General features: G+C 49.6%; 8 protein-coding genes across 8 annotated transcripts, besides 5 other annotated features; 5 read left to right on the plus strand and 3 right to left on the minus strand.

The window, feature by feature from the left end:
* Positions 1-534: 534 nt before the first annotated feature.
* NFIA_026430 (N(6)-L-threonylcarbamoyladenine synthase family protein) lies at positions 535-2,004 on the plus strand (the record flags this gene model as incomplete). The annotated part of the gene is made up of 2 exons (XM_001261465.1): positions 535-650; positions 720-2,004. 2 exons carry the CDS (start codon positions 535-537, stop codon positions 2,002-2,004), a joined length of 1,401 nt encoding a protein of 466 aa, XP_001261466.1.
* A 412-nt stretch (positions 2,005-2,416) lies between these two features.
* On the minus strand, positions 2,417-3,092 carry NFIA_026440 (uncharacterized protein; the record flags this gene model as incomplete). Its single annotated transcript, XM_001261466.1, has 4 exons — positions 2,417-2,508; positions 2,564-2,641; positions 2,789-3,000; positions 3,070-3,092. 4 exons carry the CDS (start codon positions 3,090-3,092, stop codon positions 2,417-2,419), a joined length of 405 nt encoding a protein of 134 aa, XP_001261467.1.
* A 424-nt stretch (positions 3,093-3,516) lies between these two features.
* Positions 3,517-7,184, plus strand: NFIA_026450 (putative PHD finger domain protein; the record flags this gene model as incomplete). The annotated part of the gene is made up of 2 exons (XM_001261467.1): positions 3,517-6,026; positions 6,086-7,184. The coding sequence occupies 2 exons, from the start codon at positions 3,517-3,519 to the stop codon at positions 7,182-7,184; spliced, it is 3,609 nt and encodes a 1,202-aa protein (XP_001261468.1).
* Positions 3,759-3,857: a microsatellite.
* Positions 3,784-3,829: a microsatellite.
* Positions 3,793-3,829: a microsatellite.
* A 770-nt stretch (positions 7,185-7,954) lies between the features above and the next one.
* Positions 7,955-9,109, plus strand: NFIA_026460 (RNA recognition motif domain-containing protein; the record flags this gene model as incomplete). Its single annotated transcript, XM_001261468.1, has 4 exons — positions 7,955-7,994; positions 8,090-8,189; positions 8,262-8,608; positions 8,673-9,109. The coding sequence occupies 4 exons, from the start codon at positions 7,955-7,957 to the stop codon at positions 9,107-9,109; spliced, it is 924 nt and encodes a 307-aa protein (XP_001261469.1).
* Positions 8,737-8,783: a microsatellite.
* A 1,913-nt stretch (positions 9,110-11,022) lies between the features above and the next one.
* NFIA_026470 (DPY30/SDC1 family protein) lies at positions 11,023-11,405 on the minus strand (the record flags this gene model as incomplete). The annotated part of the gene is made up of 2 exons (XM_001261469.1): positions 11,023-11,119; positions 11,233-11,405. 2 exons carry the CDS (start codon positions 11,403-11,405, stop codon positions 11,023-11,025), a joined length of 270 nt encoding a protein of 89 aa, XP_001261470.1.
* Positions 11,406-12,082: 677 nt separating this feature from the next.
* NFIA_026480 (fanconi-associated nuclease 1) lies at positions 12,083-14,658 on the plus strand (the record flags this gene model as incomplete). Its single annotated transcript, XM_001261470.1, has 3 exons — positions 12,083-12,588; positions 12,645-14,094; positions 14,146-14,658. The coding sequence occupies 3 exons, from the start codon at positions 12,083-12,085 to the stop codon at positions 14,656-14,658; spliced, it is 2,469 nt and encodes an 822-aa protein (XP_001261471.1).
* A 313-nt stretch (positions 14,659-14,971) lies between these two features.
* Positions 14,972-15,919, minus strand: NFIA_026490 (40S ribosomal protein uS15; the record flags this gene model as incomplete). The annotated part of the gene is made up of 5 exons (XM_001261471.1): positions 14,972-15,145; positions 15,201-15,247; positions 15,531-15,563; positions 15,628-15,824; positions 15,915-15,919. 5 exons carry the CDS (start codon positions 15,917-15,919, stop codon positions 14,972-14,974), a joined length of 456 nt encoding a protein of 151 aa, XP_001261472.1.
* A 951-nt stretch (positions 15,920-16,870) lies between these two features.
* Positions 16,871-17,413: a mobile genetic element.
* A 2,720-nt stretch (positions 17,414-20,133) lies between these two features.
* NFIA_026500 (uncharacterized protein) lies at positions 20,134-20,535 on the plus strand (the record flags this gene model as incomplete). The annotated part of the gene is made up of 2 exons (XM_001261472.1): positions 20,134-20,330; positions 20,403-20,535. 2 exons carry the CDS (start codon positions 20,134-20,136, stop codon positions 20,533-20,535), a joined length of 330 nt encoding a protein of 109 aa, XP_001261473.1.
* Positions 20,536-25,705: the final 5,170 nt, after the last annotated feature.

Below are 25,705 nucleotides of genomic sequence, written 5' to 3' on the forward strand. Positions count from 1 at the left end.
CAAAGCCCAGACCTAAGGTCGAGAATTGGGTTCTGGAGACTGCATGTTTTCTGGCGTCTGCGCCCGGCTACGACTTTGCGATCGTCGCGAGAATCCAGGATTTTGCACTGTCGGTGCAACGCTCCGATTCCGATGATTGTTAATCGGATGTGATCTCAGTGAGAGAGCAACCTGTGAAACAGTGTGTATATAGATGCTATTATGGCTTATGACGTGATGATACGATCCAAATGCATTCTTTATGACTGAAGCGATAGTTGTAAACAAACTATGGTGGAGTGAAGATTGTAGGACGTAGAGCGAGATAGGTAGCCATTATTACTCTATGTCCTACAGCCTCAGAGCATGCTTAACACCACCTAAGCTGATAGCAGCACAATGTATCTAGTAGATACCGTCTCTGTTGCTGGGTTGATACCGGTTTAGGGCTGTATTCCAGGGCTTCGATGGTCCGTGCGGGTTCCGCAGGAATGTTTTTCGCAGCGCAACCTAATGCCATGCTAAACCGAAGGACCACTTTCAATAATTCTCTCAATGCTGATTTCGAGATCTGCATCTGCTCTCCTCCGTGGGAGAATATGCAGTCCTTCAAAAGTGATCCAGAGAGCCCGGAATCGAGGACTCCTCACCCTCGCCATTGAAACGTCATGGTAAGTCTTTTTGCTACCGTCGGACTACATCACCAGTCTGGATTTCGCTCATTTTTGTCCTCCTTATAGTGACGACACGTCAGTTGCGATTGTGGAGAAAAATGATCGATGCCGTGATGTCTCTGCGAGAATTCATTTTCTCGAGAATGTGACGGCAGATACCAGGGAATATCGAGGCATCCACCCAATTCTAGCACTTGAATCGCATCAAGAGAATCTGGCCAAACTCGTCGATAAGGCGCTCACGCACTTACCATCAGTATCAGAAGACGGCGAGGATACGTCGAAATTAATGAAACTGTCAGATGGCTCTCAACGGCGCAAGCCGGATTTCGTCTCGGCCACCCGCGGGCCCGGGATGCGCGCGAACCTCTTCACTGGACTCGATACAGCCAAAGGCCTGTCCGTCGCATGGCAGGTCCCATTTGTCGGCGTCCATCATATGCAAGCTCATCTCCTGACTCCTCGACTTGTTTCCGCCATGAACCGAGCGCGACAGGGCACCGATGTTGCCTCTACCAACCCACCTCTAACCCCCGAGTTTCCCTTCCTCTCTATACTGGTCTCCGGCGGCCATTCAATGCTTGTCGAGTCCACCTCTATCACAGACCATACCATAATGGCGTCGACTGCGGATATCGCGATCGGCGAATCTCTCGATAAAGCTGCGCGAGAAATTCTCGCACCCTCTGTCCTCAACGAAGCCAAAACTACAATGTACGGCAAACTGCTGGAACAGTTTGCCTTTCCCAACGGCAGCGCAGATTGGAGCAGCTACTGTGCCCCCAAGACCCGAGGCGAGGAGCTGATCAAGCAGCCAAGCCCGTGGGGTTGGACCCTCACGTCTCCCTTCGCCAATACCCGGCAGCTGCAGTTCAGCTTCTCATTTCTGCCGAGCATGATCAACAAATTGATGGGAGCGAAGAAGACAGCAGGCAAGGATGTCTCGGATGAAGAGCGAGTTGCTCTGGCCCGTGAGGCGATGCGCGTCTGCTTTGAGCATCTCGGTTCGCGGACGATCATCGCTCTTGAGGAGCTGCAGCAGAAAGCGCGGAACAAGGGTGTCCCAGATGTCAAAACGCTCGTTATTAGCGGTGGAGTCGCAGCTAATAGGTTTCTGATGGCTGTGCTGCGGTCGTTCCTTGATGTCCGCGGGTTCGGACATGTTGAGATTGTTGCGCCGCCGCCGTATTTATGTACGGACAATGCGGCCATGATCGGGTGGGCTGGGATTGAGATGTTCGAGGCAGGCTTCAGCACGGATCTCGGTGGTAGGGCTCTTAGGAAGTGGGCTCTTGATCCGCGTGCTGAGGATGGTGGTCTTTTGGGCGCTGACGGGTGGATGATAAAGTAAGGCAAGGACACTGTATACTAGACTGCTCTCTACTGTACCATACGTGCATTGCCTTCTGTACACTGTATTTATAGACCAATATGTGGATCATGAAGGTTCTCTCGATATTCCTTGACTTGCATGTACTTTTCTCGAATATGTTCGTGTCATAGCCATCTACCAGTACAACAGCAGAAGATGCCAAAGGAATAGCGGTACTGCCCAATTCCTAACGCATACCCCGAGTTCGCGTACCACACTGACCAGGGCGCTCACTCTGGTAATAACCAGCAAAAGCCAGCAGCAGCCAGCATATCCTCGATTCTTCTTCTGAACCGAGGCCACTGAAGCCTTGCTTCAGACTCGGCTTGAGAACGGTACCACCTTCGTATGTTTCTTCGTCGCCTTGAGGCTAATATTGCTCCTTTTAGGATCAACCTCCAGGAACAGTAGCTCCCTGACGCAACGCGGTCACCTGCTTGCGGAGCTCGAGAAAGAAGTCCTTTCCGTTTGCCATCGTGTTGGCTGCACATGTGTTAACAGCGTTGAACTCTGACGGATCGGTGGTATTATGACGTACGCTTTGCACCCCAGGGTCCGCTGGCACGGTTGTTGTTTGCATCTTTTCCACTTGGTCGGTAGAAGAAAGGCTTGGGCTCTGGTGCGGGTGGTCAGCGACTCTTCTGCTTGTGGCGGAAATGTAGGTTCCGGCTGGACGGGTGGGTATTACCTCCTGGGCCTGAAGATACACCAGATAGTGTTAGCAGATCCTAGAGAATGGAGTAGATGACAAGAGAATGCCTACCTCTCCGTAGAGCTGCTTTCAACTCTGCGGAATTGAACCCACGCACAGGAACGTGCTCCTGAGACGGCCCGGTGGCGGGTTGGTCACGCGAATCCGACCAGGGAGCTGAGCTCTGTCCGCCGCGATTCCCGCTGTGTGCGCCCATGTTCCTCGAGTTAGAGTGTCTTTGTCCCGACTGGCGGTTTTGATCGTACGGACGACCTCCGCGCCATCTAGAAGTACACCTGTCAGTAAAGAGATCTGGCTTGTTTACGAACAAAATATGAAAAGGGAATGCATACCGTTCTTCACCGGGCCCACTCATCCTGGAACAAGCCGATTGCTCCGTCCTAGACGTAAGTGAGAATGATGGATAAGCTCCGCGTTGCTTGGGAATATCCTGATCCGGGGTGGAGTCTCCGCTCTGGCTGGCCCACGGTGGTTAGCGCCAAGACATTGACAGTAGTGGATTGCGGACGTCCAGTTGCCGTCGCGTCGCCCCTCGCCGTCGCCCGTCATGGCCGTGGAGCCTTCTTTTTACTGCCGTTGCTATTCATTCCATGCATACTCCAAGTCATGAGTTGCGCTTCTATGTTACTTGATTTGGTTTCTCTGCAAAGCACAGCACGACCCGGAACCTTTACGTTTGAAATTTGAGGCTCAGCGGTGAACTCAACGGACCGCCATTCAGGGACGCTTAATTAAGCTACCTACAATTAGTCTCTGCTATTTCATGGACTTTCTTTAGTATGGCGCCATATTCTTCATCGAAATATCGCTTGTCGGCCGGCAGGGCCTCGCGAAAGGGCCCGAAAGTTACCCTCAAGGGGCCAAACCCTGAAGCCAGCGAAGGCCCCCCTCTCAAGAAACGAAGATACATTCCCGGAGGACCTGGAGGTGGAGGAAGATATGTCGAAATTGACGTGGACGAACCTCCCAAGATCAAACGAACCCCCATCAGACGAACCTCGTCCTCACGAAGTCGCCCTGCACCCGAACCTGCGCCCGAACCTCAACCTGAATCCGAGCCGGAGCCTGAGCCTGAGCCTGAGCCTGAACCTGAACCCATAGCCGAACCTGAACCTGAACCACAACCAGTCCTCCTCCCTCCACCGCCGCCGCCGCCCCCTGCTCCGACAACTCCCCCGTCCGCTCGTCTGAGAAGGGAGAAGTCGCAGAGTCGTGGTCGGTATGGCTCGTCGACAGCCGCCGCTTTGGCCCTACAGCAGGGAGACGGGTACAAGCCGCGCGAGGAGCGCGGTTGGGAGGAGTTCCACCCGGACTTGGATATCGATGCCAAAATTGCAGTTTTCAACGCGGAGGAAGTAGATCGTCCGGCTCCGTCGACCCCCATTACGGAGATCCTGCAGTTGAACGGTATCGATATTAATGGGAGCAAGGATCCGTTAGCGGAGCTTATCAAACTCCATACCAGTGGCGCGTCTCCTTCACCTATCAAGCGCAAACCAGGTCGTCCTCCCCGTCGTCCTGAGGCTATCCTGAATGCCCTCGGTATCACACCTCAGCCGAAAGCTATACCGCCACCGGGTCCAAACCCCCGTGAGAGGCTCACTCTCCCAAAACCTTCGTTCCGGTTGCGGGATCCTTTTGTCTTCTATGACCAGCCAGGGGTTGGCCAGCGGAACTACGTGGACCGGACGATGGCGAGTGTGGGCTACCAAGAAAGCGATCTTTTCGTCCGTCATGAGCGGCAGATGATTCGTATGACTGAGGGAGCGCAAGAAGACGATCTGGATATTATCAACCCGCCCACTAGCGAGGGGGAAGTCAATGCTTCGGTTGGCAGAGTTGAATATGACATGGATGAGCAAGACGAAAAATGGCTGGAAGACTACAATGCGAAGCGAAGGGAAGAGCAGTTGGAGCCTATCAAACCGGCTGTCTTTGAGATTACCATGACGAAAATCGAGAAAGAGTGGCATACTTTGGAAAAGCGTATACCGAAGCCGAACCCGAAACCTCCACAGACACAACGCCCCCGGTCAAGCTCCGCAGCAGCCGTGAATGGAGAAACGACTGCCCCGGGCGAGGAACAAGACAGTAAATGCGCTATCTGTGACGATGGCGACTGCGAAAACTCCAACGCTATTGTCTTCTGCGATGGCTGTGATCTCGCGGTACATCAGGAGTGTTACGGTGTTCCCTTCATCCCCGAGGGGCAATGGTTGTGTCGGAAGTGCCAGCTGATCGGACGGGGATCCGTCAACTGTATCTTCTGTCCGAACACGGAGGGTGCTTTCAAGCAGACTACGAGCTCTAAGTGGTCTCATCTACTCTGTGCCATATGGATCCCAGAGGTCTCCCTTGGCAATCCCTCCCTCATGGAGCCGGTGACTGATGTTGAGAAAGTTCCCCGAAGCCGTTGGAAGCTAACTTGCTACATCTGCAAGCAGCGAATGGGAGCTTCAATTCAGTGCAGCAACAAAAACTGCTTTGTTGCCTTTCATCCTACCTGTGCACGGCGGGCTCAGCTTTACCTCAAGATGAAATCCGGCCATGGGGCTCCTGCAATCATGGACTCTCATCTTCTCAAGGCGTTTTGTGATAAGCATGTCCCTGATGATTGGCGCTTGGAGCATGGCACCGACGCTGCTACGGCGGATGCTATAGAATATTACCGCAACACAATGCAAGGCAGGCAATGGGGTGACAGTCAGGCGGCTGCTCTGTCGCTGGAGCCATCCCATCCTTTGGGAGCCGACCCCGGCGAACTCGATGGACAAAGGACACATATCCCGCGCATCACGCTTACTGTTGGTGGTAATAAAAGGAAACGCATTGGTACACCGAAGACGATATGGAAGCTCCCGTCTGGTGCTCCGGTTATTCCTCAGGTTGTCCTTAATTCTGTAGTGGCGTCCCTTCAACGCTTTGGTGTTCGGCAGAGGAAACAGTATGCCGAAGATGCCTGCAAGTACTGGACACTCAAACGCGAAGCCAGGCGAGGTGCAGCTCTTTTGAAACGACTTCAGTTGTCATTAGAGACTTTCTCGTCAATGGAGATGACACGAAGAGATTATGTCGCGATGGGAGTCAGTGGTGGCAAGCGACTGCAGAGACGCATCGAATTCGGTGAAAGATTGTCTTACGACCTGGATCGGCTCAGGATGCTGTGCGATGAAGTAAAGAAACGCGAGCGGGAAAAGTTGAAGGATGCGGAACTTTTAAGGTCCATTGTGGATACCGTATACTTCCCTATTTTCCCTCTGCTCTGGCCTATCTATGACAAAGCTCAAGGGTGAGTATTCTCTTTCTGGTCATCGAAGGGTTACAATTTCCTCGCTAATGGCATCTTAGGCTTGACGGAAAAGGTGTTTTCAAACAAGGTCTGCTTTCTCTACGCACGAAACTTCAGCAGCGGTACTACACATCGGTTGCAGCCTTCTCGGCCGACCTAGCTTCCATATTCACGTCGGAAATAGGGGTTCAACCTGCCGGGGACACCGCTGAGTTACAAATGCAGATCAGCGGGCGCGCACCTGAACTCCCTCTTGAACAGCGTGAGAAGAGGAAATTGGCTAAGCGCATCATTAAGGCCATCCAGCCCGCTCTCGAGGATGCGATCAAGAAAGAAAGCGAGCTCAACCGCAAGCCCTTCGAAAAGGAACTGAAAGAGCTGGATCTCATGTTTGAGAACAGCGTCCTCTCCCGAAGAGGATCGGTGGAAGAAGGATCTGCAGAGCCGGCTGAAGGCGAAGCGCATATCGATAATCAGGTTTCTGGTGAAGTTTCGGATGGTATGCAAGAGAAAGTGGGTGGTAAAGCAGAGTTCTCTGCCAAAGTCGAGCCTCAAGAGGAATCATCCTCCTCAGCCCTACCTGAGAAGACCGAGGATACTCCCATGCCTGACGCTGGGAATGAGCGGTCTATCCCAGATGCTCAAGCACAGGATACTCCCATGACTGATTCTGCTGAATTTACTGCTCCGGCGGCTGTGACGGAGCCGGAAAATCAGATAACTCCTGCAGCATCGGCAACACTTCCCACCAGTGCTGAAGCACAGCAGGAAGCCGAGCCAAGCAAGGAGGAAGTTAATAGCCCGCCACTACTCGCACAGCCGGCTGAATCCCAGAAAGGGCTCCTCACGCCTCCACCAAGCTTTCAGGGTGATCCGCAGCATCCCTTGTCACAGGGTGGTATTCTATGGTACATGCAACCATTCGATCCCGTCGGAACGACTATCCACGAAGAACGCTGGACCGGTCGCGATGTCATGCGGGGGATGAGTGAGGAGCTTAGCGAGTTGGATGAGGACGAATTGAAAGACTTGGTAGACGATGAGATGGAGGGGGACTCGGCGCCCACCGATACAGCCGCTGCTGCGTCAGACGGTCCAACCAGCGAGACGGCTGTGAAAGTCCATCGGACTCGGAGGCGATGGCGTGGATTCAAGTGATTCTTCGACGTACTTGCGAGCATGATTTTAGCAAACTTCCTTTCTTCTCCGCGATTCTGTTTTGAATCCTTTTCTATTCCCCTTGCGTGTTTTATTTCGAACCTTAACCTTAGAGATGGGAGCAAAGGCGTGTTATGAGTGTTATAACCGTGTGGATGAAGCATTGTTTCGCGCATTGTGGTCTTTGCTAAGAACGGGAATTAATTGATTACGGATGAATTGACCCTGAGTTTACTGCAAAAAAATCTATTTCCATCATCTGTAGACAGTAGAAACTGTCGCAGCTTTTACTGAACTGCCAACAGTACTCCGTAGATACTCCTTGTTGACAGGGACATTCGTTGCTGCAGACAAACACCAGGCGTGCTGAGGCTTGGCGCCATCCACAGGAGAAACCGCGCCCGGTCTGGAATTGTTCGCCTCGCTTTTTCCTGCTCCGTCTCTCCCCCTTCCTTTCCAACCATCATCATCACCACCCATCCTCCTTCCATCTCCCATCTCTTTCATTCCTCCTTTTTCTACTTCTCCTTCTACTGACGGGAATCTGATAACTTCGCGTTTTCAGCATTCCTAACGCAGACTAATCTAATCCGCGACTGTTGCTGATTGGATTTTTCTGCTTTCCTTTTTTCCCCTTCATTCAACCACAGCCTTGTTGCAGGACGTGCATCTCGCGCGCTCTTTCGAGTAACGAGCCTTGTTCATCTTTTTTACCTCCCTTATCACCTATCTACTTTCTTCGTTTCCTCCTCTATTCCAAAATCGACATAATGTCTGCTGAATACGATAACGAGAACGGTCGCTACGACGGTATGTGTTTGCCTAAGGACATCCCGATCGACAACTATCATAGTCGTCAATACAGCGGTCGCAGTACTAATTTGTTTTGCTTCTCTCAACTTCAGACGAGCCTCGCTTCGCTCGCGACCGCAGCGCTTCTCCTCGCGATGAGCCTCGGGGCGATCGTGCTCGCAGCCGTTCGCCCAATGGACGTGCCGATGACCGGTAATTTCGCCCTTTCTTAGATTATCAGTCCTTTGTATCACTTGAACCAGCACGCTGACATCTCTTGTTCAGTGCTCCCGTCGATTCCCGCAAGCCCGACGATGATGAAGAAGGTGCCATCAACCCCGGCTCGAACCTTTTCGTCACCGGTATCCACCCTCGTCTGACCGAGTCCGATATCTCCCGTCTGTTCGAGAAGTACGGCGATGTCGAGAACTGCTCGATCATGGTGGACCCTCACACTAAGGAATCTCGTGGCTTCGGTTTCGTCAAGATGGTCACTGCCGAGCAGGCTGATGCTGCCAAGGAGGGCCTGCAGGGTGAGGTTATCGAGGGCCGTACTCTCAGCATTGAGAAGGCTCGTCGTAGCCGCCCCAGAACTCCTACTCCTGGCAAATACTTTGGGCCTCCCAAGCGTGGTAAGTCCTCATACCCTTTGAGTCTCAAGGATGCAAATCAACTGCTAACTTGTCCCTTCTGCAGACTTCCGTGGACCTGGTGGCCGCGGCGGCCGTGGTGACCGTTATGATGACAGACGCGGACCTCACGGTGGCGGCTGGCGTCGCGGCGGCGGCGGCGGCGGTGGTGGTGACGACTACCGTTATGGTCGTTATGACTCCTACAGTGATCGTCGTGACTATGGTGGTGGTCGCGAAGGCGGCCGCGAATACCGCGACTATCCTCGTCGTGAATACCGCGACGACTACAGCTACCGTGGTGGCATTGATCGCTACGCCTCCGGTAGCGGTGGTGGCCGTGAAGAGCGGTACAGTCGCGAGCCTCGCCGTGACGATCGTCGTGGCTATTATGATCGTGATGCTAACCCTCCCAGCTACGGCGACGCCCCTCCTGCCCGCGAACCCTACGCTGGCCGCTCTTATGAACCCCGTGGTGGTGAAGACAGATACAGTGGCCGGTAGGTGAATTGACGACATGGGAAGCCAACACTCGAATCGAGTTCATGCAACGTAATTATTCCCCGTGTTAGTCTTTTCCTCTTTTCGCTGGCCTTTCCCCATCTTCCTATCCTCCTGCCCCTTCCTCTTGTGACGTGCCATTGCTCTCCCAATTTCCTTGAAACGCTTCTATTTCGAGAGTTCCCCTACAATTGGGTCTCGATTCCACGGCCGACCCTAGGGCGTGAATAGTTTGTTTTCTTGTCTTCGAAGGAAAAGTCGTCTTCACATGCACATGTCTTTCCGATCGGAAGGCCACCAGTTTTGCGACCAACCTCTCAACCACTTCAAAAACAAAACAAAGCAAGAAAGAAAGGCCAGGACAGAACTGTGTCGACTCTCTTCGGTCACGGGCTGATATTTTTCATTTGTTCATCGCTTCGATACACCCGGGAAATATGGCGGCAGGGAAAGAGAAACAAATTTTCACAATAACGTTGTAATTCTTCGGATTATCTCATGGGTCAGCACTGCTACATTTGCAACTCTTCCGGAAAACTTGGTCGTTGTCTCGCTAGTCAGCTTTTCGCCTTATTGCGTCTTATACAGCTTTCTCTACGTAACGACTCGATTGTATTCGGCCTGAAACACATAAACAAAATGGCTTCGGCCCATTCACCCACACAAGGACTCTGTTCTTACGCCTTGTTTGAACCAAACTGACTGAACGGGATCCTGCTTTTCCTCACCAACTCTGCCACAGCCGCTGTTATTTGTGCCTGTAGTATCGCCAACCCGAGGACAGCCTTCTGCCAGTGGCATCTCCCGTGGCGCCGGACCGGATCAACTTAGTCCAAAGTAATACCCTGGGTTTTTTCACTGTCTACAGGCCTGCTGCTGCATCCTCAGTGGCTGGCTGACCCCATGTCGATGGCACTGGTTGATGACGATAGCCGGAGAGGTAAGGACAAACATTACGAAAAAGAATACTAACGTCAGATACAGTAATTGCTTCTATTCAACCACTGGCCTTGATCGATGTTTTTGGGCAGAGCCCTCCTTTCTCATTCTACTCCAACCTTCTGCTAGCCTTCTGGTGACGGTTCTTTCATCTGGCTCTACGGAGACACTAACAATCAGGGTTATTGTTATTATTATCACAAATCCGTGGTGTCTAGTAGTTTTCTTCCAATATGAACAATCTGCTTGTTACACATTCTTCTTGTGCATCTGTGGGGTAGTCCCCATATGAGGAAGTCTTGTTGGAGACCTCAGACTTTCCGATCTCAGGCGCTGTGTTAGAACCAACTTCTATTACAGTATTCCGTAGACTGTCATCAAGCCGATATTGTATAACCTAAATTATCCGATTGATCTTGTTCACCAGCCCTGCTAATCTCTTCCCTCTGTTAGGGAGCATGTGGTTTCAATGTTGATGCTGAATGACCTATATATTGCAATCACCCCCAGGCCGCATCCACGCGAGAGTTACAAAATTACTACTGTGACTATGGAAGGGGATATTTCAAGTCGCCGCCTCTAGAGAGGCAATATCGGAATTGAGATTGAGTCTCTTGCTATATCCAGAATATGCAGGCAAAAGTCGTACAATCCTCGTTGAATCTAGCTTGCAACATAGATTGAAAAACTTGCCTGTAGTGGGATATTCTCCCGTGATACCGAATAGCCACAGTCGAGCATTCAATGTCAGCACAGTGATAATCTCTGGCACAGACAGGGTTTGACGAGAGTCCATGTCCCTTCTCATCAGATCGCAGCTGCTCTGAATCAAGGATCGGTGTGATGCTCTTCCTCATGCAGACGTGAGCATGCAGATTGCTTTCTGAAATTCGCTCCACGAGGCACAGTAGACATGAGGTAACCGCTCCTCAATGGATTTCACAGCGCTCGCTAGCGCCATCGTCCGAATCCCCAGCCTACTCAGGCGATTTCTTCGTGGAGACCGCTCCGCCCTCGACTTCATTGCTCTTCTGAATCAGAAACTCGCCTAGCACGCGTAGGGGATCTGAGGGTCTGTCGCAAAGGCATATTAGTACTAGTCGCGTGAACGATGCACTTCCCGCGTAACGCCCTGCGCTGAGCCATTACGGGGCAAGCGCATTATGAAGCAATATGAAGCCACTCACTGTTCTTTGACGACGGATTTCATCCCCTCAAGCAAGTACGGCACTATCTTTTCGTTCATGTATACCCGTGCGGGCGCGCCGCCTGGACGGACCTGCGCCGCGGGGGTATTCGACTCCGCTCGCGGGGTGTTTGCTGCGCCGGTGTTGCTGCTGGGTGTTGCTCCGTTGCCCATGTTGAGTAGATGTAATGCGCTGGGTCCGGAGGTCGGATCACTGTGTTGGAGTGAATTGTTCAGAGGCGCAGAGGACGTAGAGGGTAATTCTTTCTTGATTGGGGCGGCTGAGTCGGGTGACTAAAGACTAGGAGTTAGATGGTGCAGTAGCGATCTCAACGTATGACGGATACTGGAAAAAGAGAAACAAAGCAAGAGTAGACTAAAAGTTAAAAGTGATGCCGCAATTGAAACGAAAGATCTCCAAGGGCGGAGCTTGCGGGCGGAGCTTCTTCAAGCTCTCTCCACTGTGGGGATGGTCATGAGGGGAGAGTATTTCTCACAGGAACGTCCGCCATGGCTACTATTATGTCAAAGGATGATATATATACAAAGTGCGAGGATAGATGTCATAATTCATGCGCTTACTTTAGATGCGTACAATTGCGCCTTCATCAGTGCTGCTTATCTTACTGCTGCCTGCCAAGTGGTCAGACTGCAAACAGATCAAACAGGTACAAAATCCAATTAAACTCAGGTGACTTCGCGTCTTTTCGTGACTCGTTTGGGCGCCTAGCGATGGGGATGGAACAGTCGTGTCAGCGCGTCGTTGGCCATCAAATTGATACTAATGCTGTTTACAGAGAGTCTCTCTGAAATTCCGTTTCGAATGATCACGTCAAAGCTCTTGTGGCAGCATGTCCCTTCTGGACTACTGGGACACATCGCGCCCTCCCGTGAAGCGCAGGAAGACTACCCCTAAAGAGGGTCAAGAGAGTCCCACAACAGTCACACTTCGGAAGGAGGGATCCAGCATCAAGGAAAATGAACTCGATAGCTCTGATAGTCCATTAGATACATGGGATTCCCTACCCTCGGCTCAAGTTGGCGATATCGCGGTCGAGGACGAGAACCCGGTCCCAAACTGTCAGACAGAACTAGAGTCTTCGCTACCAGATATTCCTACAGATAAACAAGCTATCGAAGAGTATGAGATTTCGCATGCGGTAGAACAGGATGATGAGCCTGATCTGCGCCAGAGGCTTCAAGACGGCAAATGGCGGAAGGGAAAGAGCTCAATCTATGTGGATGCGTTCAATCTGGCACTGGAAACTGTGCTGGACGAAGAAGCCCATCTTTTCAATGAGGCGGAATTAGAGGTTTTTAAACAATGGAAGGAGCTATCGTATGAGTCCCAATACTTGTGAGTGGAGCCATGAGATTCGTGTCATCGGAGACAAGCTGATCGTTCATCATCAGATATGTGCGGCTCTTCCTTCGCAAGACCTCGGCTTGGCATCGCATCAATCGCTTGGGTTGTTACTCCGACATTAGTGATATGTCCCAGGCGGTTGCTGATCTGCGGTCTAGCCGTAAGCTGCCTGGCCCTCTAGTATCTTCAGATGATAACTCTGAAGACACGAGTTCCGGCAGTGGTGCGGGCCTCACTCATTTCAGGTTCGCCGATGACACTGATGAGATAACGACTCTGGAGGAAGCATCCTCTCTACTACTTCTTGAAGAACTCAAAGTCCTCGCCAAGGATGCAAAGGTTCAAGGCAAGAGTAAGAAGGAGCTGCTCGAAGCCTTTCGTGCGTCCAGCCAGAGGCAAACAGGTCTTAACTGGAACGATAAAGAGCACGACTCACCCCCTGCTGTCAATCGCAATGACCATTATATTCAGAAAATCCTTGAGTATACCGGCGACTGCGTCAGACTCGCGCCGGGGCCTTATGCTCTCTTCGAGAGAGTCCATCTGGTCTTTTACAGGTCCACGGAATGGACGGAGAAATCCCTCACCACTATAATTCTTGCGAAGATCTCCCGCAGAAATTTCCCCGAGTATATTGTATCTCGATCTAGCTCGATCTTTCCATCTAGGGAGATTCTGCTTGAATTCGAATCAGCACTTCGGAAACAGCATCAAATAGACAATCTTCTTGAGTTCAACGGCACTCCTACTCAGGAAAGACTGGAGCATGTGAAACGCATTTGTACAGAAGTCTATCTCCGATGGAAAAATCTTCTCGAACAGGAACAGCGCAAGGAAGACACTATCTACGAAGTGGGTGAAGGCGCCTACTTACGTCGCTTTTCTCCAGCGTGGGTCTATACAAGGATCATTCATAAAGGCCTTCATCCCTTCGGGCGCTTCAAAGAACACAAACGGGAACATGAAATCCTGTGTGAATTGCTAGGCCAGCGCTTGTTCCACGCTGCCCGACGCGGCGCATGGTATCAACGAAAAGCACTGTTGGAGGAACACTATATGTGGGCTCTTACACCTTTTGATGGACGGAGCGAGGACCTCCAGAAGAAACACTGGAAACGAATTGCCCTACGGACATGCGAAGAAGGGCTGGAAGACCCTGACTGCCATCTCATATATCACTATGACCTTCAAAAGCGGATCACAAAGCTGGAAAGGGCTTTGAAAGTAGTCAAGCGCGAGCAACACGACTTTGGCCATGTCATGTTGGCCAAACCAGAAGTACGGACGATTGAAGGTATACGAATCGAACGGGAGGACTCTCCTGCTCGCGCTTCAGGGAAAAGCGAGGAATCCTCGACCAGGCGAGGACGCCCGACCATCTGGATTGACGAGAGAGAAGGCGGAGGCGAATGCAGAGTCGAAAGCATGTGTTTGAGCTGGTATAGGGATCACGGCTGGAAGGGGTACCATGCAGAAGGAGGGATCGTCAGAACCTTGGTATGCTTCATTCCACCTCGCATGATCTCACAGCTAACGTATAAATCCTAGTTCGGCTACCTTTTCTACGACATCCTATTTGCCTATGTCCCTAATGTCTTCCAAACACCCTTTCAAACCTGTCCGCTAGACCTCCACACCGATGCATTCTACCCCTCCCGCGCATCAGAGATCAATCACCGTCTGGTAGAAATAACGAACGGCGCTGCTGAGAGGATTATTCGTGATATCCATGAGCGTGAATCAGCGAAGCAGACCTGCGCCATCGGCATCGACTGGGCCTTTGAGCTGGACGACTTGGTTGAGATCGTGCAGTGTTTTCGAGGCGAAGCCCTCGCCACTATTTGCAAGGTCATGGCCCAGGAGTATCAGCAGCGCGGCGGGGGGATACCTGATCTCTTTCTTTGGAGTGTGGAGAAGAAAGAAGTCATGTTTGTGGAGGTCAAGTCGGAAAATGATCGCTTGAGTGATACCCAGAGGTTGTGGATTCATGTGCTTACTGGAGCGGGTGTGAGAGTTGAGCTTTGCAACGCGGTTGCGAAGGAGGTTAGACGATCGAGTTGATTTCGCATGTACTTGGGATAGTGCATAGAAGAATTGCGATGTACAGTTATTTATACCCGCAGGCAGTCTTATTACTTACAGAGCGAACTACTTGAAGCTACAATTGGGAAATCATAGGTATAGTTAAATTTTGTTTTGATTTTTTGACTATTCGCGACAAGAGGTATCTAGGATCGTTCATGCATTAACACTAGGAGAGTCCTAGTCTATCACCCCGCAACCATTTCAGGTTGCCAAAGCGAAATTCCTCATCGACAACGAAATGTCACAGAACCAACAACCACACACCAAGACCAGAGAGATGGCGAGCCGCTTAAGCGACAAGGGTGCTGGCAGTGGCGGACTCGTAACGCCAGGTGGGGGGCAGGACACCGACGGACTTGTAGTAGCGGGACAGACGGTGGATACGAGACTCGATGAGAATGAGGCGGAACTTGCTGTCCTTGTCCTTGCGGTTGCGCTCAAGGTGCTTGCGGACGGCGACGGCCTACAACAATCAGTAAGACTTGGAATATAGGGGCAAGAGAAAGATGCAACGCTACCTTCTTGATCAGGAAGTAAAGGTCCTCGGGGAGTTCGGGAGCGAGGCCTGTTTTTACGAAAATCTCTCTGTCAGCCTGTGGATTGACCAAGCAGAGGCATAGAGAAAACTTTTGCATTTCTGCGAAAAGATTTTCTCACTTCCAATTATAGAGTTCGGAATCGAGGCGGGGAACTAAGACGGGCGACAGCGATTTCATGCAGAGGTGTTTCTACGCTCTTGCATCTCATTCTCAGAGCAACCGCCGTACATCCTTGTCCATGATCCCCTAGCCTTGATATCCTCGTCTATACTGGTGCGATTGAAGTTATGACGGACGGTATTATCGTACCATTGGACTTCAAGATACGCAGGATCTTGTTACCTGTTGCAAAATGCAATGTTAGCGAACGGTAGAAACAGACAGGACGAATATTGAATAAACATACCAGTGACAACCTTGACCTGGGCAACGCCGTGGCTGTCACGGAGGACAACACCAATCTGAGAAGGGGTAGCACCCTTTCTGGCGAGCTTGCAGATCTGGTCGACGACCTGGTCGGGGGTGGTCTTCAACCAGGCAGGAGCAGAACGGCTGTAGGGAATAGCAGAGGCGCTAATACCCTTTCCCTTGCTGTGCATACGACTGTAGCGAGTTCGTTAGTTCGAGTGTTCGGAATAGCGACTATGGTGATGCGTCTCGAGTTGCATTGAATCGCAAAGAGCGATAACTTACCCCATCTTGAATTATTGTCGGGGGTGTACTGGTCGGGTGTGTCGACGGAGTTGGACTGGCGATGGATGAAATCGTAAAAATTGAAGCCGATGTGAAGATGAATGGGATAAACGACGGGCGGGTGGTGGAGTGTGGGTCACGTGCTGGTGGAGTTCGCTTAGCTTTTCTTACTTTTTCTGCAGTTACAACGTCCGCGAAACTTCTCTCTCCCTCCTTATAATTATCTTTTGTCGACAATGCTCGACGTTCTGATCTTCATGTTGATCAATTGAACGGTTGCTAGCTTTAGAGCTTACATATGACTGACTGACGATTTCACAGTCGCTCTCAGCTAAGTTTGCAAAAGGTATGTTCTGAACTTGCAATTTCATTGTTACTCTTGATTTATCTATGTGATGATACAACACCTTTTTTACTTTATTTTCTGGTACCTCTTATGTCAGAAGCGGATCCTTGTGGTCTGCTTCGATGATCTTAATGGACTTCTGACAATGATGCTATTTCCATCTTTTGAGTCATCAAACGATTTCATCGTATCCTTGCTGACTTCGATTTGATGATAGACTTTTTTTGCGCATTGCCTTTACCTGAATTGACTCCCTCTGGGCGAGCTGTCCGTCATGAATTCGCGATTCGCATGTCAGATTAGTGTTAGACTTGAGAAAATGATAAAATTTGCACATCCCGAGGATGGTTACAAACCCCCGTTTTCAAACAGGCAATTCGTAGTCAATGACATCCGCCCATCTGCGGGAAATGCGATTGTGCTTCTATACAATACGATCTACTATTTCCTGTCTAGGTTATGTAGGTGGTAACCGTAACCAACGATCATACCTTACTCTGTAAATGCTGGATATAGTTGCAATACCTCAAGTACAAAAAACGGGATGGACGTCGTCTTATCATAGGCCGCGTCAACCTGCTTGCAGTTGTTGATAAGTGGCTGATGCAGAGACGGGGATTTCACTTGAAGCTGCGCACATCATTCCTCTCCGGCCTTTGAGAATCGTATCACACATACTGAGCCTCTGCGCGTTCGTTTCCGGCAGGATCGTTGTGACAGTCATCAATAGCACGGAATAGTTTAGACCCGGTATGCTAGCACTGGAAATCCAAAGAACGTTGTCGATCCGCTGCACCTCTGGAACTCTGAGCAAGCTATGTTATGCAAAGTGCATGTTGTTGGAGAGGCCAGTGTTGAGTATATTTTTCACCAAGAAGTGATATCATACTCATAGAATTGCCATCATCCGTACCATATCCTGGGTTGGAGGGAGACCACGCTCATCCATGTCAAGAATCCACTTCTTAAGAGGAGCTTCTTCCAAAACTGTAAGCTTCTGGCCATTTGCTGGAATGTTCAGGCGTGCTTTTCGACCTTTGATTCAGTAAGTGAGCGTACAATATGGTACATCATACACTGCGGCTGCTGCGCGGATGCTCTTAAATTGGCCATTTTTAAATACTTGAATTGCGAGCTGTATTTAGTCCTCTGATTCAGCAGCTGGATCTGTAGATTTTAAGGCATAATAATGAGTCGGTGATAGTTACATGAAGCAATCTGTTAACTAATCAGGGGATGAGGTGGTAGTGTATCAAAAGTTTGTGCCGCTCATTACGTTAATGCAAGTTCGCCAATCACTTCTAAGCGCTGAGCGCCGACACATGCAGCTGAAGTTACTCATCGTTTAGATACTTTGGACTTATTCTGCACCGATAATTTTCACAAAAAAATGCTTGTTTTCGTCGACTATTCCGGAGACATGCTGTATTCAGAATACCCTTCCTGGTTGAGACATTGTGCGTATATTCAACTGTTAAGGATAAACTGATACGGTTCCTTGGCTTGAATTAGGCAATCTATTGTGATATGCAAGGTAAGGGAGGCGCGAAGCTGAACTGTAATGCCATGTTTAACATTTTTGAGCCTAGACGGAGGTCTGTGAATGCTGCAGGATAGTTCGGGACCATTCCCACTTCCCACGCATACATGGGATTATCCTAACTTAAATCTACAGGACAGTTGCAAGTATTTCAGTAAGGCAATTGTCTCCAAATTAAGGTTGTTGGCGCAGCTCGCATACATATGTTGTCTGTTATATTTCAACCTGCGTGCGTTGTCAAACTCGTCCCATACGGAGTAGGCAAATATATCTTGGACAAGAGCGTCCTTCATGAAGCTCAAGCTAGGCAACCAGGAAAATTTATATTCATGGCCCTAATAGGCCGATACCTCTAATTGGTTATCACTCACAGCTTCGAATGATCCTGGACCAGATACATAACCGCCGTGCCATTCAATCATGCCATGTGCTAAGCGCCCATCCACCGCTTGTCCGCTAGGTATGCCATTTTGTCGGATCCCCGCGTGCAAAACTTTGGGAGTAATGCTTAAATCTCTTGATTGATCCTGTTTCTTTGTCACTATTAGGCCTCGTAGACTGAAAATTTCGAAATGACTACATCGGCCAACATAACAAACTACTTCAACCGAGGGCCACTAACCACGGCTTTTGCTCTCCCAACTCCTTGTCTCCAGACTTTATCAACAGCTGTCTACGAGGTGAATGGGATACCACAAACAACTATGTATTATGGGCACTGGTTTGATGGACCAGGCCAAACATGTTACCCAACTGGCACAATGCCAACCTCACTACTCATTTCTCCTACATATTGGGGGACATACTGGTGTACGTGGACTTGATCTTCCAAGAGATGCACTGATGAACTTATGGATTGTCAAACAGATTCTCCAGGGCTATACTGTCCCAGTGGATGGGCCACAGCGGGCCAATTATCCGGATCATGGAATGGGATCGACATAACAAGTAGCAGCAGTGGAGCGATTTGCTGTCCTTCGTGAGCGACCCAGAACTTGGCCTAGGATGTACGCTTACCTGACTAGGAGTATGGGCTACTACGCTAATGGTCATCAATGCAGCGGTGTCCTCCCCGCAAAGGAAAAAGTCACACTGGCGGCCTCTGGTATTATCATCACGAGTACACTCTCGACTCCACTAACCGTTTACGCCGATGGGATTCCGCTCATCTGGGAGCGATCCGACCTACCCAAGTCAACAAGTGTGTTCCAGTCGACAACATCAACATCATCATCTACCTTTTTCCTAACTTCAACTTCACCCCCTGCAAGTCCCATGGATCATTCCGGTCCATCTGGACTCACAGAAGGCGCAAAAATTGGTATCGGAGTTGGCGTTCCTCTAGGAGCCCTCGCCATAGGAGCAGGTGTATACTTTTATATTCTGCGACGGCATCACAATCAGAGAATAGATCACACGCAGCCATTGGGAATATATGTCAGGCACTCGGGACTGGCGGAACTTTCCTCAAAATCTCCGCGCTCGGAACTTGCGTCTGCAGCCACGGTTAGACATGAATTAGCTTGATTGATGAATGTCTATCAGCTTTGAAGAGTAGCCACACGCCCACACAATCCGTACCGACAACGCTGAGAGGTCAATACCTCCGGGCTGGCTGAAGCGCGGGTGGATACGTTGCTGAGCAGTAGGCACAGATTGCAATAATGTATAATAGAGAGCTAGGCAGCAGATCGAAAGTATACAGTTCTATGTAAACCTTCGCAAGTACAGCCGTTGGTTTCTGCTGCGACTCCCGGATTGGAGAATCTCCGAAGGCTTCTCCATATTCTTAGAGTCCTCATGAATCCTGGAAGAATTCTTTGGACAAGCAGCATGGGGACAGTCAAAGGGTGGATACTTGCTAACTGCGGAAGCCGTCCCGGTACAAACAGGACAAGACGCTGAGTCCGCAGAGCCAGCGAAACCAGTTCCGAATGGGGGATTGCAAGCGTGGCTCAGTGTAGTCACTGGATTTTGCGTGTTTGTAAACTCATGGTAAGTCTATGAGTACCAGTCACAGTATGACTCGACTCAAGCTAATGAACAGGGGACTACTTACGTTGTATGGCGCATTCTAAGAGTTTTATTAGATGGTGCTGCTGACGTTGCTGTCGTCATTATCCATTTCCTGGGTGGGAAGCGTGCAGGCCACATTAATCATCATAGTCGTGTTGTGACTGGTCCGCTGGTTGATTCAGGATATCCGCAGGTTTTGATCACTGTTGTAATGATACTGGTTGTCTTTGGGATCATGATGACCAGTCTGGCGACGTAGTACTACCAGGTAGTCCACCCTCTCATCAGGTTTACAAAACAGCGGACAGTCAGCAACTATGGAGCTGACCGCGACGACTACTCAGCTGCGCGAAGTTCAGTCTGTCAACCTGGGCTTGGAGAACAATAAGAAGACCTTGCAGTCAGAGATCGACATGCTTAAACAAGAAGGGCAGAGATTAAATGATAAAAATACACCCATCTCCTCCCAGCTGGCAAGCACTGCAGTTTCTCTGGACACACTAACAAAGGAGCTGTCAGCTGCCCATTAAGGGAACATAGAGTTACACAGTAAGATCGACCAGCTGTTAACTCAAGTCTGGTACAGTTTAATGCAATTGAGTAAGCAAAAGCTCTTGGGTCTCACGCACTTGTTGAAGCCGAGCAAGGAAGTATCAGATGAGGAGGAGGGAGTACCGCTGGCCCCAGCCATCGCAGTCAGGGATGCAGCACTGGCTTAACAGAGCAGGGAGTTATAGTACTTGGGGCATATAAGCAGCCGAGCAATACATGCCTTGATGTGGTATGAGCCGCTCAACTAATCTTTGAGTCTGGTTTTCTGTTCATTAGTCTTCGTCCTAGCCGGTCAAAGTTTACAGAAAGGTCCTGAGCATCGCATTTGCCCAGTCACTTCAGGTAGTTGGATAATTCTGTAGAAAGGCAAGGCAGCTTTGGGTAACAATTCACCGCATCACTCATATCAGATGTTCTTGACAGTGGGATTGCATTAGACAACTCTGTATAGCTGTGGTAGTCCTGTACTGGTTGTCGTGAGGTAAACCGTCCAGATTGCTACCCAGAATACGCGAGTTCGTTTGACAGTCTGGTACCTTGCATTTGTCAGTTTCCAAAGCAATATTATAGTCGACAAGGAGCATTTTTCACTATGTCAGCAGACAGAGGGCTGGCTCACGACTGTACAGGAGTCCCTTGAGATCAAAAAGCGGAGAGAGTCAGAGAGGGAGGAAGCTATGAAGAGGTTGTGTAGTCGCAGGGGCACTGGGGACTATATATTTGAAGTTTTAAAAACGCCTGAACTCCACGTAAGGTAACCCCCTGGACACGTTGAGCCTGAAGTCTAAATGACACCAAGTCATCGCAACGGACAGTAAGCATACGACCTTGGATCGTTGATGTACCTTCGAATATTCCCTGGTTTAGATGGACGGCTGACGCTCTTGAATTATCCATAATACTTACTGCACTTGAATGCAACAGAAAATATATGAGCTGTTGACTACGAAGTACTTTCTGCGGAAGATGACATATTTTCCTACTTCAACTTTTGTGCTCTTCTTACGAAGTGATTGCTTGTTCTTCGGAAGTAAATAGAGATCTACATATAGAGGGTTGCGTGTACCCTAGGACAGCTTGTTGAATGTCACGGCTATACAAGGCTGAGGGTGAAAAGTAATATAGGCAGAATATGCAAGGTTTTCCTCTCCCAAGCCTATACAATGTCAGCATTAGCAAGTATTTGAGCCTGGACGTCATTTCGGACAAGGCTGCGCTCCTCTAGTTAGTGCAGATACTGGGGTGCGACCTGGAGCGAAAAAGGTCGGGCATCTTGTTGTTGTGTTAGACCTACGTCCCTGCAAGTTGCCTGAACCTGCGCGGTGCTCCGAGTTCTCCAGCTGCAGACTCCTGCAGGCACGCGACGAGTTTGACACGAAGCTTATTCTGGTTGACTTCTGAGTCTCCTTTTCTCTGTCGATATACGGAGTAGGTGCAGACATATCAGGATCAGTAATAAGGGCAATGATTTCAAGACCCCAAATAAGGCCTGATCGAACTGGTTTCGACAAAATCATTACCTGAATATAGCAGGTAGATGGATCTGGTCTCGTGGACTCCCTAGTCATCAAGGATCAAGTGATGAAGCATAACCAGACACCCATCCAGAGCCAGAGAGCGTAAGGATCTTCGACGTGACCGCAACTTTGAAGGTCGACAAACGCAGACTTGCCAGCCAATTCGCTCGCCTGGCGCGGACGCCCAACGATTTCAGATCCCGAGAATAAACTTCTCTGGAAGAGAGATTGGAGTAGGTAGCCGACATCACATCATGTGGCCAGGATCAGGGAAGAGCCGAGAATGGAAGAACGCTCCCCAATTCGACCGCGGCAGGAAAATGAGAGGATATGTGTACGAAGCACTGTCGAATCACGTCTATATGACAGAATCTGCAGGACGGTGGACGATCAATGCAGGAAGCGCTTTCGGATTGCTGCAGCAGACGTTGATCCACCAGATTGGATGATTATCTCGTGCGGGCATTGACCGCAGGGTACTCCGCATCGACAATCGAGTCCATGGGATGTGATTAGTAGAGTTAAAGATCGATGATCGAGGAGTGTCTGAGATAATCGTAGATTGGCTTACGAGAGAACCAATTCTCGTTCAGATCACCGCAAGGATGGAGGAAGGGAGGCTGATTGGTTCAATGGCGGGGAGAGTTCGATGTGACTCGCTTGCCAGTCAACCAAGGAGAAGGCAGCACAGGCTGGAGGTCACTACACCCATCGAGTCTAGATAGTTTCTACTTATGATGATTCAAAGGAAGCCAGTCAGGATCAAGAAAGTTCAATAATGGTCGTCTAGATGTTAAGAAGGCAGTTATCATATCTCTCCCGTCCACCGAGTCCCGGTTGCGCCTTACGCCGCTAAAGTTTGCCTCGACTGATGCATGGTATATTGGCCGTTAATTGCCGCTGATCCTTCCGCAAATCACCGCCGATTCCACCAGTTCCCCGTAATCAAGAGCTGATGCCATGCCAATGTTCAGCTTGGTTCTACTGTCTCACATGTACGGAGCAATTAGCAATCGCGATATCGACGAGGTCTGGGCTCAGCCTGCCTCTTCCAAGGACTATATGGAGCGAAAGTGCGAGTGTGCGACAGTCTTCAAGACCGAACACACGACCAATTGACGAGATCGTGCAAGACAGTGGCAAAATTCAAATACAAGTCTTTCTGTGCGCCGTTGTGTCATCTGTTTGACGGCAAAACTGCAACTTCGCCTCAAGGATTGGACCCGTCTAGGCTGCCGTGTAATCTCCTCCTGTGCACATCGGGATAATAATTCTCGTATTATGCCTAACTAGACTATGGTTTATGATAATTAGCCTGATAGTAGAGACCTTGCTGCTTGTCCATGTCTAGCATGAGACTGACTACGTCTCTGGTCTACTTTGTAATTGTTTCTTTTCTGATGTTGTCCATTGTTGCTATTGCGCTGATCGCCCGCAGGTGCGGCGTAGCTGCAGTAGTCGTTCGATGTTTGCCTCAGAAGTCAGGGATCAACTTTGCTATGACATTCTTCATTGAACTCCAATGACTCCACTGTAACGAATCAGAGAGGGAGTTTCCACCCGCTATTGTTGGGTTTTACGTATATACGACAAGCTGGATACCCAATCACCATAACAATCTGCTCTGCTACCACTAAGTAGAACCCGTTCGGAGTATAGAGTACGCGGTAGGAATTTATAGAAACCAGAATATATTGCTAGACGGGCCGTGTTTTCGATCTTATAGTTCATTATCCCAGACGACTTGAGTGGTGCCCGACTCGGGGAGAGCCTGAGCCGCTGAAACGAGGGTGGAAAATCGAACGGAGATTTCCTACGGAGTACGTTAATGCTAGATAGACAGCGAGGGACGCTCCCATAATAGTAAACTCCACGTGGGTGGCTGACGCCAAAGTAGAACGAGGAAATTGAAAAAAAGCAACCAAATTCGGCAGTCAGCAAGGAGCGATGTTGTGCAGAGACTCCATACTTCATTTGTCATTCTTTTGACGGAGAACTTGGCCGTATCTATTGATCGTAGGCTTTGAGGATTTAGTCTGGTTAAGACTTCAAGCCTTTAAAGAGTACGATCTGATCATCAGTTCTGAACTTCTGATGATTGACAAGATCGATACGAATACGGAGTATATCGAAGCATATTATGGGATGGAATCATTGTCTACTACGAAGATCATTGCTTAACCAGACAAGAAGACACTCATCTTGTAAGTTCAGAGATTATCGAGCTTTTTTGAAGCGAGGATTGCCCGTAAACCGTTGGGGAAACTTCATCCCTAGTCTATCCCGTATTCCCGCTACTCACGCCGCGTGCCTGTTCCGCGGAGGCTGCCGATCAATAAGCATATTGTGCCGTCAAGTAACACCTGTTTACCTAGGTATGGTCTGGAAGCCCGATTCCTGGAATAGAAAAAAGACCAGTGTTTGAATTCTGTGGTTCCTGGTCCTGCTACAGCCTACTGCGTACTAGAGTACTAGTTATCGATCTGAAACGGATGGAGGTGAGAACTTGGCGCAGGTGCGGCTCCAAGGGCATGGCCCCTTATGGTGCAGATAACGAAGAAAGCCGGACGATTAGTCTGAGACTCGACTCTGGAAATCTTGAAGAGAGTGGGAGGGACCCGTTGCAATGAGGCTTGGGATTGTGGAGATTTGTATTCTGTCTGGACACTAAGCTGAATGCGCATCATTTTCCGTCATTGGCAGATTAGACAAGGAAGCAGTTAAAGTGCCTGAGTAGTACAAAATAAGTATCTATCCTCCATTATTGACTATCGTTATTCATGTCATTGTGGAGCAGCTGGGAACGGACACAGAATCGAATCGCTGCCTAGGCAAGATCTAGATCCTATTTCTAAAGGACGAGTTTCCTCTGTGCCCAGAACGAATGACGCTACCGCTGACGTCTCAGCTCGCATGGTACAGCGGGTTTTGTTTTCTTTCCGTCTAATGATTTCCATACTTATGAATGCTTCGAGATTCAAACTTTCGGTAGGAAGGGAGGAAGAGAAGTTAAAATATTTGATGACATCCTCTGCAGTTCTGCACCTGGTTCGGACGCTGCAGGTACCAGGGGCAAATAATGGCAGCAGTAAGCACTTGACTGACTACTGAATTGCCACTTGCAGAAGGAGACAGTCAAAAGCACAAACCAAATCGAGCCTAAAGAGTCAGGGATGTTCCCCTCTTCCATAAATTTCAATGCAGAATTTAGTTTGTTTAGTGGCCATTAGCGTCTGACAGGCCTGCTTACTTGGGTTTAGCGGACAGAAAGATCCGTCGTGAATGCATGGCTATTCGCCTAAACACCATAGAGGCTTGGATACCCCTGGCTGATATAAAAGGTCGTAATGGGCCGGGCTTAGGTAGGTATACGAAGCCTATATGGGGCAATACTACCTACAACAATAAACCAGCAGCACCTGTAAGGTACCAGGAATTGGTCATACTTACCTACTTGGTAATATTGCATTGATCCCGGACCCTGGAAGACTATGGACTATTAAATATTGTAAGAATAAGAGTTTGGGAAGATTGCCTAGAAAAAGAGGATGGTCTTGTCTTACACAGTATGTTTATGATGAGGACCTCCGTTGCCTACGGTCCTTGCGAATCGTTCAGAATTTAGGCGAGGAATGTGTAGTCCGCAAAGGTATCTGAATTTGGCTAAAGGGTGAGGAACTGAGGATAGGAAGATGGGGCTTACCGAAAGACGGGTAGCCTCGTTGCGTTCCTTATCCTGAGGGAATCAACCTAATACTCCATAGTACCATGGCTCTGACAGAAGTATGTCCCAGACTTGCCCAACAAAGAAAAAGCAGAG

Source organism: Aspergillus fischeri, genomic scaffold, assembly GCF_000149645.3.
Source record: "Aspergillus fischeri NRRL 181 1099437636263 genomic scaffold, whole genome shotgun sequence".
NCBI classification, from domain to species: domain Eukaryota; kingdom Fungi; phylum Ascomycota; class Eurotiomycetes; order Eurotiales; family Aspergillaceae; genus Aspergillus; species Aspergillus fischeri.